Here is a 14,416-nt window from a genome sequence, read left to right as displayed (position 1 = left end):
ACCACTCCACCCTCCTGTTTGAAATCCATAAGAAAAACCTTGTAACGGACCCTTCTTCTATACCCTGTCATCCCCAGATAACTTGCTCTTTGATCACAAGTGATTGTAATAATTTTGTGACTTACCCTGGTTTTGCACACCTCCATCCCTGATCATACTCTTAATGTTTATTTTTTATTATTATCTTTTTTTAAAAATACATAAATCATACAAAATGTTACATTAAAAAATACAAGAGGTTCTTAATGTTTGTTAATGAAGGAACCAGAGCCAGACCCACCCAATTACTCATTAGCATAAAACACTAAGCCTGGATATTATGAAACTATCAGGATTACTGCAGTTCCCCTTGGCAGTTTTAGGGCCCTTTAGTTCACTGTCCTCCTTTGTTATGCTCAAGCAAATAAATAAACTCTTTCTCTCTTTGAAACCCCAATGTCTCAGGAATTGGCCATTAATGAAGTGAATCGGGCAAGAACCCCCTTTTGCTCAGTTTCATAACGACCACTCTTACCAAGTAAGCGTATTCGGCCCTGAGGGGTGTTGAAATGGTAAAACAAGTTAAGACACTCAGGTATAGCCAAACAGAAATTTAGCTCTAATGGTCATTAGTTGTGTGCCGTGAGCAAGTTACCAAAACTCTCTGGGCCTCAGCTTCCCTCTCTGTAAAGTGGACTTAACGGTGTCTCTTTCAGAGAGCTGCTGTGCAGGTCAAATGAAATAACATAGGAAGCTGCAGAGGAAACAACCGAAGATGTTGACTCCCTTGCTGGCTGAACAAGAGTAGGTTTTGTTGTGAGGAGGGATGGGGAGGGAAGAAGCAGGATAAAGATTTCCTAGAAATGAGGGAAGTGTGGTTAAGATACCAGCTTCATTGGAAGGTGCCTCTCTGGCCCTCTATGTTTTCTGCTCTGTGTCTTAAGAAAAGCAGAACTGCTTTGGAAAAGATTTGCAAGGCCAGGAGTGGCAGCACACAAGGATTTACTTCCACAGCCTCTACCCCAGAGAATGCTAATGATGTAGAAGTTGTGCAAGATTTGAAACTGTGGATCTAAGTCTCATAGAGCCAGTGACTTCCACTGCCATCTCAACCCTCACCAGGAAAATCATCCCCGGGATATTTCCCCGGGCATGTATTAAAGCTTCCCAACATGACACCCATAAAAGAATTAACTGTATTATATTCAAGCCGTAGTCAGTCAGTAGATTTCTCTAAAAAAATCATGTTACACTTTTTTTTAGGACAACTGGTGTCCTAAAAACCTGAAATTTTCATAAATACAGAATTTTAAGCCCAGACTAACCTTAAGCTCTGTCTCCCTAAATTTTTTCAATTATGTTTCAGTGTTTCTCTTCACTTGTTTCACCAGCATGAATCAATCAAATCCTTAGGAAAGTTCAAGAAACACAGTCTACCCATGGGCTAAGGTATCTGATGCGCCTTTGTCTTTGTGCATATGGATTTTGGCAATCATGTGACCTGTCATGCTAATACTGTAAGAAATGTTGGTCCAGGGATATAGTACAAATTTTTCTGAAAGGGAAAAACTTTGCTTAAACTATGCTAAATTAACTAAAATAAATTAAAATAAAATTCCCTATTGCATCAAAGTTGAATTCATTTAGGCTTTTGACCACTTAATAAATATTAACTATACTGGGGGAGGAGGAACAGAGAGCGAGAGAGAGAATATGAATGATAATTTGACATTATCTCATCTCTGCTGCAGCAGGGAAAGAGCTCATGTTATAAGCAATTAAGCTTCTTTCTCCCTAAAACATAAAACTCTCGGCTGAAGCCAACGAAAGCGACATCCAGTCCCCGGCTGCTCTGTTTACAGGTATGTGGGTGATGCCCACAGGCTCTCCAGAGACCCTGCCTCTCAGCCGCCTCCTTCCCATCACAGGTGATACTGGGTCTCTGGAGCCAGTGGAGCTCAGCACGTTGTCACCAATGACACATTCATTAATCTCACCTTATAAACCATACATCAGAGTCCCTCACACACAGCTCCACAACTCCACAGGCTTGTTTTCCTGTGCCGGGGAAAACATGGCTTCAGCACAAATGTGTTTCACCTTGGAATGTTCTCCCCTAAGAAAAGTTCACCGTATTTTCCCTCTGCCATTTTATATTGTGGAGATGAATACAACCTACCAAACTCTCAATGTGACCATGGACCAATTTTTTGTTCCCAGAAATGCTATTGGAGGCAAAGGCTGGGGAATCTGAAGGCACAGATTCTACGCACAACTCAGCAACCTACTGGCTGTGAGTCGTTGGACCAGGCTGGACTTAACCTCTCTGTCCCTGTTCTCATCTGTGAAACAGATAGAGTAATATCTGCCCTCCCCAAGGTTGAGCAAATGAGACCACACGGTTGAGAGCACATAATAATGTGAAGTACTATATTATGTCCTAAGTTACCATACCAAGCATAAAAGCAACTAACCTGACTGCTCCATAAGGCTCAATCATTTTTAAATAATTCAGAGAGGAGAAGAAAAAGAGGAAATGGCCTCTCTAGTGAATTCTACTTCATGGTCTCAGATTATGGCACTATAGCTAGCGTGCCATACTATGTTTAACGATAATCTGAATTTAGCAGCCATGCAGCTTCAGATTATGTGCTCAGATCCATGAACTACGAAATTAGCATAGTACTCCCACACGACCTTGTACAGCCTCTTCAAATTTGTCAGGAGCACAGACCTAGGCATCAAGAGATCTGAAATCTATGTTTGGCTCTGTCACATTTTTCTCTTATCAGACAAGTTAACCTCTCCAAAACTCTCTAAATCTTTAAATTTGGGAGATTTTTTTCAGAAACCAATTTTGAAAACCTTATCTGGAAATTTAAGAATGTTATCTTTTGCTCAAATCACACATTTCACAAGCTATTTCAAGGACATAATCCTAAACAGGGTAAAATATTTTATGTACAAAGATATGTATTATAGTATAATTAGGAATAGAAAGACGGGCACTCCCTGAGTGTTTTAACCACAGTACGTCTTCTTCATTAAACAGTAAGCTATTGTTTAAAATGTTGATTCTGAATACTGTGTAATAATGTAAATACTTAATAAAATTAAGTAAAAGTCAATATACCAGAATGTATGACTATCCTATTTACAACCATTTTTTAAAAATCTTATGTACAAGAAAGACGAGAAAACTACTTGCTAAAATATTACCAATGTTTATATTTCAATGACCGTGGACAGTTTTTATTTTTTCTATCACTTATGGGCAATTTTTTCCTATATTTCCCAGTTTTCTTTCAATATTTATGTTATCTTTTATCATATTGTATTAATATAAGGAGTTTGAAATGGGTAAGCTATAGTTACATGTTTCAGTGTGAAAGACCTATGGTTATTTAATAGTTTCAGATGTAAAGGCCTGTGATTTTTAAGTGTGGAATGCTGATAACTGCTGTCCCACCACATCCTGATGGGTCAGGGGTGTCCAGTGTGGCAGAAAGATTAGGGTGACTGGAGAGAAATCTTGCCCAGAGCAAAAAGTCCAGTAAAGAGACCAATAGTAATACGTGTGAGTCAGTGTTCATGAGGTTCATCAAAGCGGTCTGTATATATGTGATCAATAAATCCTTTGTGTATGAATTGGTTTTTACAAAGGTATCAAGCTTGGTCAGGAGGCTCTTGGGCCATGAAATAAGTCCATAGAAGTGAGAAATACATTTTTCCCTATAAGGCTCAGAGTGACCTAATGGTTTAGAGGGCTAATGAATTTTTCAAAGTGCTTTAAAAGCCAGCTCTGTGATGGTGTTTTGGTCTGCATCCTCCTTAGTGAGTTTACGTCTGGACTGTTCTGGCGACTGGAGCCAAGAGCGATGGCACTTCAGGCCACAATCCAGGGATACCAGCCAAGCGGCAAGTGCACTTACAGGCCCCCCAAAATTGTTTTGGGTCTTGAGCAGCTTTATTTTAGAGTCTTACAAAGCAATTCACAAATAAATAATTGAAGGAATATTCAGCCCGAGAATAAAACGCCTCCCTCTTATCTTTTTCTATGACCTGCACACATTTTCTAAACCCATGCTTTCAGTTTGCCCACAGTATAAAGGAGGGGAAAAAAAGTTCACCCAAAGATCTTGGCAGACACACTAAAAACACAGCAAAAGTTGAACCTGAGTTTAGGTTTGCATTACTCCACAAGGCTCAGTTGAAATACTGTCCTCCTGTCCATGGAAGAATCCCACCCCCGGAAAGGAAGTGGCCCTGGAGGCCTGGGTATGTTGTCATCCACGAAGGGCGAGAGCATCGCACCTCATCAGGAGATGCAACGACAAACCACATCAAGCTGCGCATCAGGCTGGGGAGGGCAGGTCGAGGGGGAGCAGAGAATGGGGACAGAGAAAGGCTTGTCCCTTGCCTCCCCACAGAGGGTCCCACAATGCCTTCCCAGAGGGCGGCCTGACGTATGTCCTCTCCAGGGCTCCTGGCAGGGAGCAGCTGATCTGTCCACCTGCCGGGACATTTCCCTGCCTTCTCAGAGCCAGGTGCTGGTCTGGCCAGCACTCCCAGGCACCTGCTACAGAAACTGTGTACAGAGGGCAGAGAGGAGCAAAATGCTTCTAAATGCAGGTGCAAGTTCTGTCTCTGCCCTTCTCTTTCCGTTTTGGAAAGCAATAAGCAAGCATGCACATTTCTCTTTTGCATCCTTTACCTGATGTAGGGGGTAGTTTTTTTTTTCAGCAAAAACATAATGGATTGGATTTTAAAATTATTGAATTGATGGGACTTCTTAGGGAAAAAAAGGCCAAAGCTATTCATCCTAGAAGTCTGTTTTTTCAATTGAGGGAGAGAAACGGTTCCTACGGATGAGAACTTTTCCATTATAACCTTTCAAGTCTTTGAAAGTCCTTCCGTGACGCCTCCCTCGAGGGCTTTCCTCTGAAATCTGGCTTTACGTGGCCATGGTCATCGCCGCGGCTTTGCTGTGCTGTCAAGAATCAGATTTAGTTCTCGGCTCAGGATGGGTGTAGAAAGGGGGTTGCTCACATCTTTTACACGCCCAGGCCTATTTATGCCTCCCCACCTTAGGCCCACTTTTTTTAGAACCCTCACTCTCCATCCTGACTCCTGGCCCCTTGTGGGAAACTGTGCCATTTCACACGCCTGGCTTGACCGCAGCGTGAGGATTTCTACACGAATGACCTTCTCAGACCACTGAGTCTGACCCTCCATGTCATGATTTCTTTCCTATAATTTCTATTTTAATTACCTGAGTTGGAAATTCTTCTGAAACTGATGCTGCACCCTCTTTCTTCTTACACAGTCCCCCAAGCTGTAGGAGTCTGTGTGCTATGAACACAGCTGGTACTCACATCACTGATGCTCTGCTTCCCAGAGGCTGTGCAGGTATTGAAGACTATTCACTCTAGGCAAACAGCACTTACTGAGGGCCTGGGTCTGCTTGTGAAAGGCTCTGGTTTTGGTTTTGCTTGTGCAATTCTCTCCTATGTTATCAGCTGTTATAACCTCTGGCAACCATCCCCCTTTCTATCAGTTCTCTCTGAGAAAACAAAGCTTGCAAATATTGTGTCAAAGCAAATATTAAATAATAACGATGACAATCATGGTTACTCTCTGTGCACCTTTGCTGCATCTCCTGCATTGTTTTGAATGATTTACAGGTGTATTCTCACAAATAGGTTCAGAGCTAGAACTTTGGGTAGTTTTCAGCCAGAAAAAGAACTAACCTTAACAATAGGTTTTCAACCATTAATTTTTCACTGTTTGAAGGAAAGCTGCCTCAGCCCAATTCCCTGTTCGCAGGTGAATGTGAGTTGGCTGGTGTTGCCAGATAAGCAAATTCTAGACACTTGAACTGATACACTTGCAAGGCATTCCAGCCTGGCCTTTGGAATGGTTTTCTTCTGTGCCCCACCACATTTCAAACTTGTTTCCCTCAGAATCCTTTTATCTCTCCCTTCTTCTAATTCTGTCCTCCTTCATTCTTTCCCTTCTCCCCCTTTTCTTTCCCACACATGGCTTAAGCAGAACCAGCAGTATGCCCGGGCACTGCTAAGCCAGCAGACTTGAGAGCAAACACAGTCTCAGCCCACACTTGTAGCCACTGTGCTATACCGTAGGTAGCAGGCAAGAAGTGAAGAGGAGGACGAGAGGCTTCTGAGGTTTCTCCAAATCCAAGACTCAGACTCTAGCAAAACCTCCCAGGATCTGATGTAGGGCAGGCAGCCTCTACTACAAGCTACCTTAGGGTTTCCAGGTTCTGGGCTAGGTATAGGAATGTGTGGTTCACACTGCTCCCAGGAAGGTTCCCAATCATCAAGGACAAGTATACAGTTCAAAATTTGTTTGTGATGACATCTATTCCAGCTTTTTTTTTTTAACATTCCTGCATGATACCTCGATGACTAAAAAGCCTAATGCTCAATATTAGTAGATGAACCCCCAAACTACAAAGACCTACTGCCACAATATATTCAAGATCATATACATTATTGTAGGATGTGTTTGTTGTGTTCTTTCCAGTATCCTAAAAGGATAATACATCAATAATAAAAGATACATATATCTTAAAGCCAAAAATGGTCAAAACAAGTAAAACAAGACAAAAATTAAGTAATATAAATCAGAAAAACTTATTTCAGAAATACTGGACTCAGGAAACTTAAGCACTGATACAGCTTTGAGCTTCCTGGCAGCCAAAAACCAGGAACCTGGAACATGGTGCCAAAGATAGACAATTTTTCTAGAGACCCATCATTTCAAAATGACTCTTGGAAGATGATGTGGCTCAAGCGATTGGGTGCCTGCTTCCCACATGGGAGGTCCCGGGTTCAATCCCCAGTGCTTCCTAAAACAAAAGCAGGAGGCAGACTTGGCCCAGTGGTTAGGGCATCCGTCTACCACATGGGAGGTCCACGGTTCAAACCCCGGGCCTCCTTGACCCGTGTGGAGCTGGCCCATGCGCAGTGCTGATGCGCGCAAGGCGTGCCCTGCCACGCAGGGGTGTTCCCCAAGTAGGGGAGTCCCCCACATAGGGGAGCCCCATGCACAAGGAGTGCACCCCGTAAGGAGAGCTGCCCAATGCAGAAGAAAGTGCAGCCTGCCCAGGAATGGCACCACACACACGGAGAACTGATGCAGCAAGGTGACGCAACTAAAAGAGACACAGATTCCCGTGTGGCTGACAACAACACGCAGCAAATGAACACAGAGAACAGACAACTGGGTGGGGGGGGGGGAAGGGGAGAGAAATAAATAAAAATAATAAATCTTTTTTTAAAAAAAGCAAACAACAAGCAAACAAATGAAAAAAACCAACTCATGGGAGCCAATGCAGCTTGGTGGTTGAGCACCAGCTTCCCACAAGGTCCCAGGTTCAATCCCCGGCTCCAGTACCTCAAAAAACAAAAACAAACACAAAAACCTTTTGCATCACAGGCTATTAAGAGTCCCTGGAACTTCTGGTCCCATCCCTTTGAGTTTGCTGACGTGGAGGACCTGCTCATCATGCTCTAGCACAAGTGGTCTACTGGGAGGATGAGGATCAAGCTCAGGACATGCAGGGGTGATCCTAGGCAGGAAGCCTGCAGTGTCAGGGCTAGACAGAAACAATAAGGAGGCCAGCCTAGAATGCCTTGACCCTTGGGCCTGAAAGTCTTCCCTGACCATCTCTCTCATCCTACCAATACTGCTCCAGAGGTGACAAGAGAGCAATGTGGGCAGACTTGGTGTAGTAGTTGGAATTGGGGGAGTGCAACTTTTAGACACTGAACCACACAGAGAACCCAAGGCTCTCACTGTTCCACTCTTTTTCACGATTGTTTTTGCAGAGGTTTCAGTACCTCCAATTTCCTCTTCTACTTCTCTCCAATTCATGTATCCTCTCATTCAACCACTCCAATCAGTCAAACATAAAACTAGCCTCATTATTTATTTTTTTAAGATTTATTTTATTTCCACCCCCCCCGCCCCCCTTGTTGTTTGCACTTACTGTCCGCTCTCTGTGTACATTTGCTCCATGCCCTCTATGTCAGTCTTCTTGGCTCGTCTTCTCTTTAGGAGGCAATGGGAATCGATCCTGGACCTCCAATGTGGGAGAGAGGCACTCAATCACTTGAGCCACCTCAGCTCCCTGGTTTGTTCTGTCTCTCATTGTCTCTACTCTTCGTCTCTTTCGTTGTGCCAGCATCTGCACGGGCCAGCTTGCCTTTACCACGAGGCCCCGGGAAATGAACCCGGGACCTCCCGTATGGTAGAGAGGGTCATAATCACTTGAGCCACATCTGCTTCCCCTCATTCTTTCTTTCTTTTTTTTACTTATTTCTCTTCCTCCCTCCCTCCCCCCCCCCCCCCCCCCCCATTGTCTGCTCTCTGTGTCCATTTGCTGTGTGTTTTCTGTGTCTGTTGTATTCTCATTAGGCAGCTCTGGGAATCCATCCTGAAACCTTCTGGGTGGGAGAGAGGCAATCATTCTCTTGCTCCACCTCAGCTCCCTCCTTCACTGCGTCTTGTATTGTTACGTCATCTTGCTGCATCAGCTCTCTGTGTGGGTGGCACCATTCCTGGGTGTTCTGCCCTCCTGCTCAGGGCTATACTCCTTACGTGCGGGCCACTCTCTTTGTGTGGGGGGCACCTCTGTGCACGGTGACACTCCTTGAATGTGGCAGGACTCCACATGGGCCAGCTTGCCATACGGCCAGGAGGCCCTGGGTTTGAACCCCGGACCTCCTATATGGTAGGCGGAAGCTCTATCTGTTCAGCCATATCCGATTCCCCCCTCATTATTTCTTAATAACACTTAGTATTAAGTATGTATCATTATTATACATATTACGTACATTTTATTATAAAATGCCAGTGATCAGTTCTGACCTTGGAGGCATACCGATCCACTTTGAGATCTGTTTACCCCGAGAAGGTATGCTTCTTCTCTGAAGGCCTGGGGCTACGACAGTCCCCAGCTCCCTGATGTGCAGACAGTTAGAAATGAAGCTGCCTTGAAGACTAAAGTCATAAAGGGCTCATTCCTCATCAGCCCCTAAAGGGTGGCACCACGTTCAAAGAAGTGCTTTGGATTCCGGAGTTTCCTGCTACTAAATGCTCTGGCAAGAGGCACAAGTCTGATGGGCACCTGCCCTCACTTCCAATGGGGAGAGAACTGGCCCCACGATCTCTGATGGGAATGAACTCAGCTCCTCAAAGGAAGCTGCTCTGCCGGCTTCTCCATCACTCGTCCTTACCACAGCAACCCTTTAAAAGAATGAAGCATTCACTTTAAAGATGCTTCTTTATGGACACACACAACCTTCTTCCTATATAGGAAATCAGGAAAATATATATTCCTCAAGTTTCCAATCAAGAAGATTACTCTGAAGACATACTGCAGTATTTTTCTTTCTTTTCTTTAAATCCCATCTCCGTATCAACTCTAATGTGGCTGTTCATTTAGAGTTTTAAGTATGCTTTCTTGTCCCTATCCCACATACCACACAGTACAAGCTGACTTAGGTCATCCAGATTTTTTCTCTGTAGAAGTCCATGTACTGACTGATACCCACTGCTGAAATGTCCCCCGAGGTCGCGTGTGCATCGCACAGTCTGCAGTGGTAACCCCTCTCCACACTCTCTCGTTGACAATAGCATTCCTGGGACACTGGTATGTCTTGCATCCTTCCGGCAGCAGCTGACAGCCCTACCCCAGGCTCCTGACCTACATCTTAGGGCATATGGGCTTCAGTGACCCCCATTCATGTGCAGCTGCTTGAATTGCATCAGCTGATAGCATCCAGGCAGTGAGGAAAGCTCAGCTGCCAGTCTGCCCAGTTCAGGGACCCTGGCTGCCTGCCAGCCAGAACAGCAGGGCTCTCTATCAGTCCCCAGGTGATTCCTCATTTCCTCTTTTTTCCTCTAAAGTTCATGTGCACTTGGACCACTTGCCACCACGTAGTCTTCCTGGGTCTGAAAACTCTTCTTTGGTGACCCAGCATGAAGCTGTAAGACATTTCCTCAAACATGGTCCAGGGTAGGGGGCCCTCGTTTCCCATTCTCCTTAATCTCTCATACCTCCGGATATGATATGGTGTATCTAAGAATGGAGAGTACGGCTAAAATTTAAGGACTGACTGAAACTACATGATTAATTTCTGTCCCTACTCTAGCCCTGACGGGTAGGTAGAGGAAAAGCAAGGTGGGCATTGGAGGAGAAATAGAAAATGTGTTTTCCCTCTCATTTCTAGTTCTTGCAGTGAGTATCCAGATCAAAAGATCAAAAGCATAGTTGGATTCTCACCTTGGGAGAGGGGCAAGAGCCTGGAGGTGGGTAGTGAGCCCAGGACAAAAGCAGCACCCTTTGATTACCATCTCTGCTGGGTCTGGGTCTTGCTCTCATCCTGCTTACTCTACGGCCTTTTCTTGGCATTTAACAAACATTGTTTCCGTTCTGTATTTATCACTCTGTACTTGTCAAGAACATACTTTGGAGATTGGACTTGAGAGGGCTGACTACTTCCCCTGTTGCCCTTTGCCTTCAGCTACAGTTTTTTTACAAGGATGCTCCAACTACTAAACTCTGCCCTAACCAGGCAGAAGGTAGGTCTGCTCAAGAAGCATTGGAGGCCCAGGCAGGAGGGGGCTTTTTTGAGGCCACATGTGGGGTTAGTTTTGCCATTCCTGATAAACAAAGGTCACGTATCTCATGAAAAAGAGGGGGGTATTGGAAGGCGAGGTCTAGGGAAGGGAGGATGGGATGATGTCAGTGAATGTGCTTAATTTAAAGGGCTGAAAGACCTAGACAGCGATGAAAAATAGAATTGAGAGAATACTTTCCCCACTTCAATAGAAATAAGCTCCAACTTACATGACTCAAAGATAACTCTTTCCCCCTCTAAAGATTTCTGCTCAGCCCAAGGGCCTAGCCTACAAAGGGAGAGCTCCTCACCGCACAATGACAAAAGAGTGACGAAGATCCTAGCTGGAAAAAATCATGCCCATGAACAGTTCCTCTCAAGTTTTTATTTTTGGAGAGTTGATCTACGGCTAATAGTAATTACATTTTACAATTTAAAATTCCTTTTGTTTATTGGAATTAGCTAGCTCCAATGATGATGAGGTTACCTAGGACTATGGAAGAGACCTGGATTGTTTCAAGTCATTACAAGATGTACATCACGTCTACAGAGTATCAAAACAAGCGTTCAAGTAAGTAGGAGAAAACTGGCAATTAGGTTTTAGGGGGTATTGTTTAGACAAAAATTTCTATTTAATTTCTGGTGGAAAACATCTTCAACATCACTCCTAAATTCTATCTAATTTTGGTCAAATAAGGAAGGCTTCAGTGAAAACCAGCATGATACATTTCTTCTTAGCTTGTTTTTGAAAGGATTAACCTAATTTTTAAAACTCTTATCATTTTATTATGAATAAACTTCCCACAAATGAATGACATAATTATTGATGAAGATTTTCCTCCAAGGCCTAAAGCAAAGGTACCTAATACTATCCTTGAATGTTACATATTAAGTAAAAGGTTTATTACCTGGAAAATACAAGTTATCTGGGGAAATGTGACATTAACAGTGACCAGAGCGCCTTTGCTGTGGCTAAATATGGGAGGCTAATTGTAAGCACTAACAAGAATCAATGAAATTAGCACTAGTTGTTCTTCTAGCTAAAGCAGGAAACTGGGAACAATGTTTAAAACAACTGCTTCTGTCTCCTGCCTTTTTTCTTTTTTAAATGATATAGAGCAATTGCTCGTCTAATGAAGGGACTCAGTAAATAAACTTACACATTACTTTAAACTGATTACTCTGAAATAGAGAATTTTTCCAATCCAGCAATTACTCTTCTGAAATAAGACAAACCTCTTACTCACATTAGACCCCACAATCTAAATGTTTATTGCTAAAATATCATCTAAATTCTATAGAAATGGAACAGAGGTGTTACCAAAACTGCATTTATCAATGATCGCCATTCATTTTCAGCCACAAAGAAGTATTGCCTAATTTGACATTTGTTTTTCACCACTTCTTACTCCTTATCAAATAAAGGAAAGAGATCATGCCTATACTTTCAGAAAGACAGGTCAGTTTCTGCAATCAGCATTTTCCTTCCTGGGCCCAAGTGAAAATACGGGGATCAGCAATAACAGAGATGATCATAAACTTTCTCAATTCTGAAAATCCCAACAAACATTCAACTCTCGGCAGGCTTAAGGCAGAAGAAAACATACTTACATTAGCATTAATCAACTTTAATGTTTTCTTAAAGATACTTACAGTTAGCTCACGGTAAGGGTCACACTTCCTTCTGCACTTGCAAAGGCCGTGTGGACGCCTTGCAGCCTCCCTTCCTGCGCTCCCTTTGTTGTGAGGGTAAATGAGTTACAGTAATAACCCTGCAAATACTCTGCTGTGTGATTAAGACGTCACCTTAATGCAGACTTTATGTTTTGGCTTCTATGAAGGTTTAAAGGTTAAAGGCATCATAAATTATGCATTTCCTCCTAAGCCAGGCCCATAAAAGGCGCTTTCACTCTTCATTGTAGATATTGCTTCTAAATGGGCAGAGACTTTTTTTTAAGTGCCGAAACAGAAAGATTTCCATTATGTTTATTATTGCTACGCTAGAGAGCCAAACACCTTGAAATTAGGAAACCTCAGGAGTCTGTGGTTCCAGAATGTATAGCAACTGTCAACACACACAGTGAAATTAGGTTTCCCTGTTTGGACGGTGACACAGTGGAACACACAGGCCACTATGCGGGTCTCCTCCCAGGAGAACAATGGTCTGGCTAACCCCACTTCGCCAGCAACAGTTGGGACTTTCCCCTCGCCACTGGCCCCAATTTATAAACAAATTGGACAGGGGATTAGAGAGACCACGATACACAGGAGAGCAGCCTTAACTCCTGCACTTGGGCAAGCCCTAAGCAGGGGGTCCTCCGGGAAACTGCATATTCGCACAGGTCCTGCTTACTGGGCACCCTGACTTCCTCACTTCGGTTTTGCCACCTCCAGCTGAAGTACAGTGCTAAGGGATCTTTTTCTTTTCCTTTTAGGCATCCGCAGGGCTGGGCTCTTTTTCTCAAGGAGGACCACACCCATTCATTCCCTAGCCTTCAGGAGCCAACTGCAGATTTGGCTGGATCTGCTTCTCCCCAACCATAGGTCAAAGGAACCAAAGCTGGACATGCTCGACCTAACTTCAGCGAGGCCAGGACAGCACCCCCTCCACCCCCACCCCCCAGTTTTACACCGTGTCCAGCTTTGGAGAGTTCTAGAGACAGACTGCTGGCTGTATGGACCAGAGTCCCAGAGATTCTTTCCAGGGGACAGCCTGCACACCCTGACAACAAAGTGACAAAGTTGTTCCTTTCACTGCCGCAACCCTCTTTCCTCTCCGGCAACACACACATACACACACACACACACACACACACACACACACAGCCTTGCTTTCTCAGCTTACCAGTTTGGATTTGGCGCGTTGCAAAAATTCTTCCATGTCCTTGTGAGCGGTTTGAACCAGGGGCACCCGGAGGGGCAGAGAGAGAGAGCTCTCCGCTAAGGGGAGAGGAGCCGGGTCGCAGAGAAAGTGGCCTGCCCTGGCGCCGCGGAGGCCCCAGCTGCTCCCTCCCACCGCTCGCAGGCGGCTCGGGCTGTGGCAGCGCCCTCGGCCGTCTCGGCCCCAGGCTCCCCCGCCCCCGCCGCGGCCCGCGCCCGGGCGCCCGTCTCTGCCCTAATAAGGAAAGTGGGTGTGCCGCCCGGGAGCCGCGGGGCGCGCCCTGCACGCTCGCGGGCACTCTCCTCCCGGGCGGGGTCTCGGGACCCGGGCGCGGGGGCGGGGGTGTTGGGGGATGGCGAGGGGCTCCTCGGCCAATCGCAGGGCCCCGCAGCGGCCTCCTGACGTGGCGCGCGGAAAGATGCTGCAACCATGGACAGCGCCCAGAAGTGCGAGCCAAGTGCAAGGGGCTGCAGCAGAGAGAGGCTCTGCCGCAAGCACCGCCGCTGTCAGAGAGGGGAGGTGGGAAGGGGAAACAGGCCCCGGGAGAGGCTCCCCCTCCTTGGCCAGCGCCTCCCTGGCTGGCTGGCACGCTACAGATTGCTCCAGCGGTCACTTAATGCTCTGGCACTGCTGGGGCTGGCCAAAGGATGCACTCAGCTAGATTGGGGGGAGGGAAGGGAGAGATTGCTGAGCTAAAAAGAGGGACGACCTTGATGGAAAATAATCAGAAGAGCAGGCTTGGAGGTTGTGCTGGGCTGCCTATATTCCTCTACCCTTAAAATATATCCATTCAGCCAATTCACCCCCAGGTGGGTGCCCTTACGTTGGCCCTGGGGCTCAAACATGCATAGATCTTTCTGCAGTCCCAGTCCACACACTCTGGCATATATGCTCAGGGAAAGCTGGG

General features: G+C 45.3%; 1 protein-coding gene across 9 annotated transcripts in view; it reads right to left on the bottom strand.

Annotated features, from left to right (window-relative positions):
- The window catches only part of PRUNE2 (prune homolog 2 with BCH domain), a 321,035-nt gene extending 307,343 nt beyond the window's left edge, over nt 1-13,692 (bottom strand). For 8 of the 9 annotated variants that reach the window (XR_011649380.1, XR_011649381.1, XM_058301634.2 and 5 more), the window contains exon 1: nt 13,474-13,671. Coding sequence is in view for 7 of the 9 variants with exons in the window: in XM_058301634.2 (XP_058157617.1) it covers nt 13,474-13,509 (36 nt within the window). In the remaining 2 variants the exon portion in view is untranslated. Of the gene's footprint in view, nt 1-13,473 lie in introns of all 9 variants that reach the window. The other variant, XM_058301632.1, reaches the window with a different exon arrangement.
- Between the last annotated feature and the right edge of the window lie 724 nt (nt 13,693-14,416).

The sequence above is a fragment of the Dasypus novemcinctus genome, chromosome 8, assembly GCF_030445035.2.
Source record: "Dasypus novemcinctus isolate mDasNov1 chromosome 8, mDasNov1.1.hap2, whole genome shotgun sequence".
NCBI lineage: Eukaryota > Metazoa > Chordata > Mammalia > Cingulata > Dasypodidae > Dasypus > Dasypus novemcinctus.
This window is presented reverse-complemented; position numbering and strand designations above follow the sequence as displayed.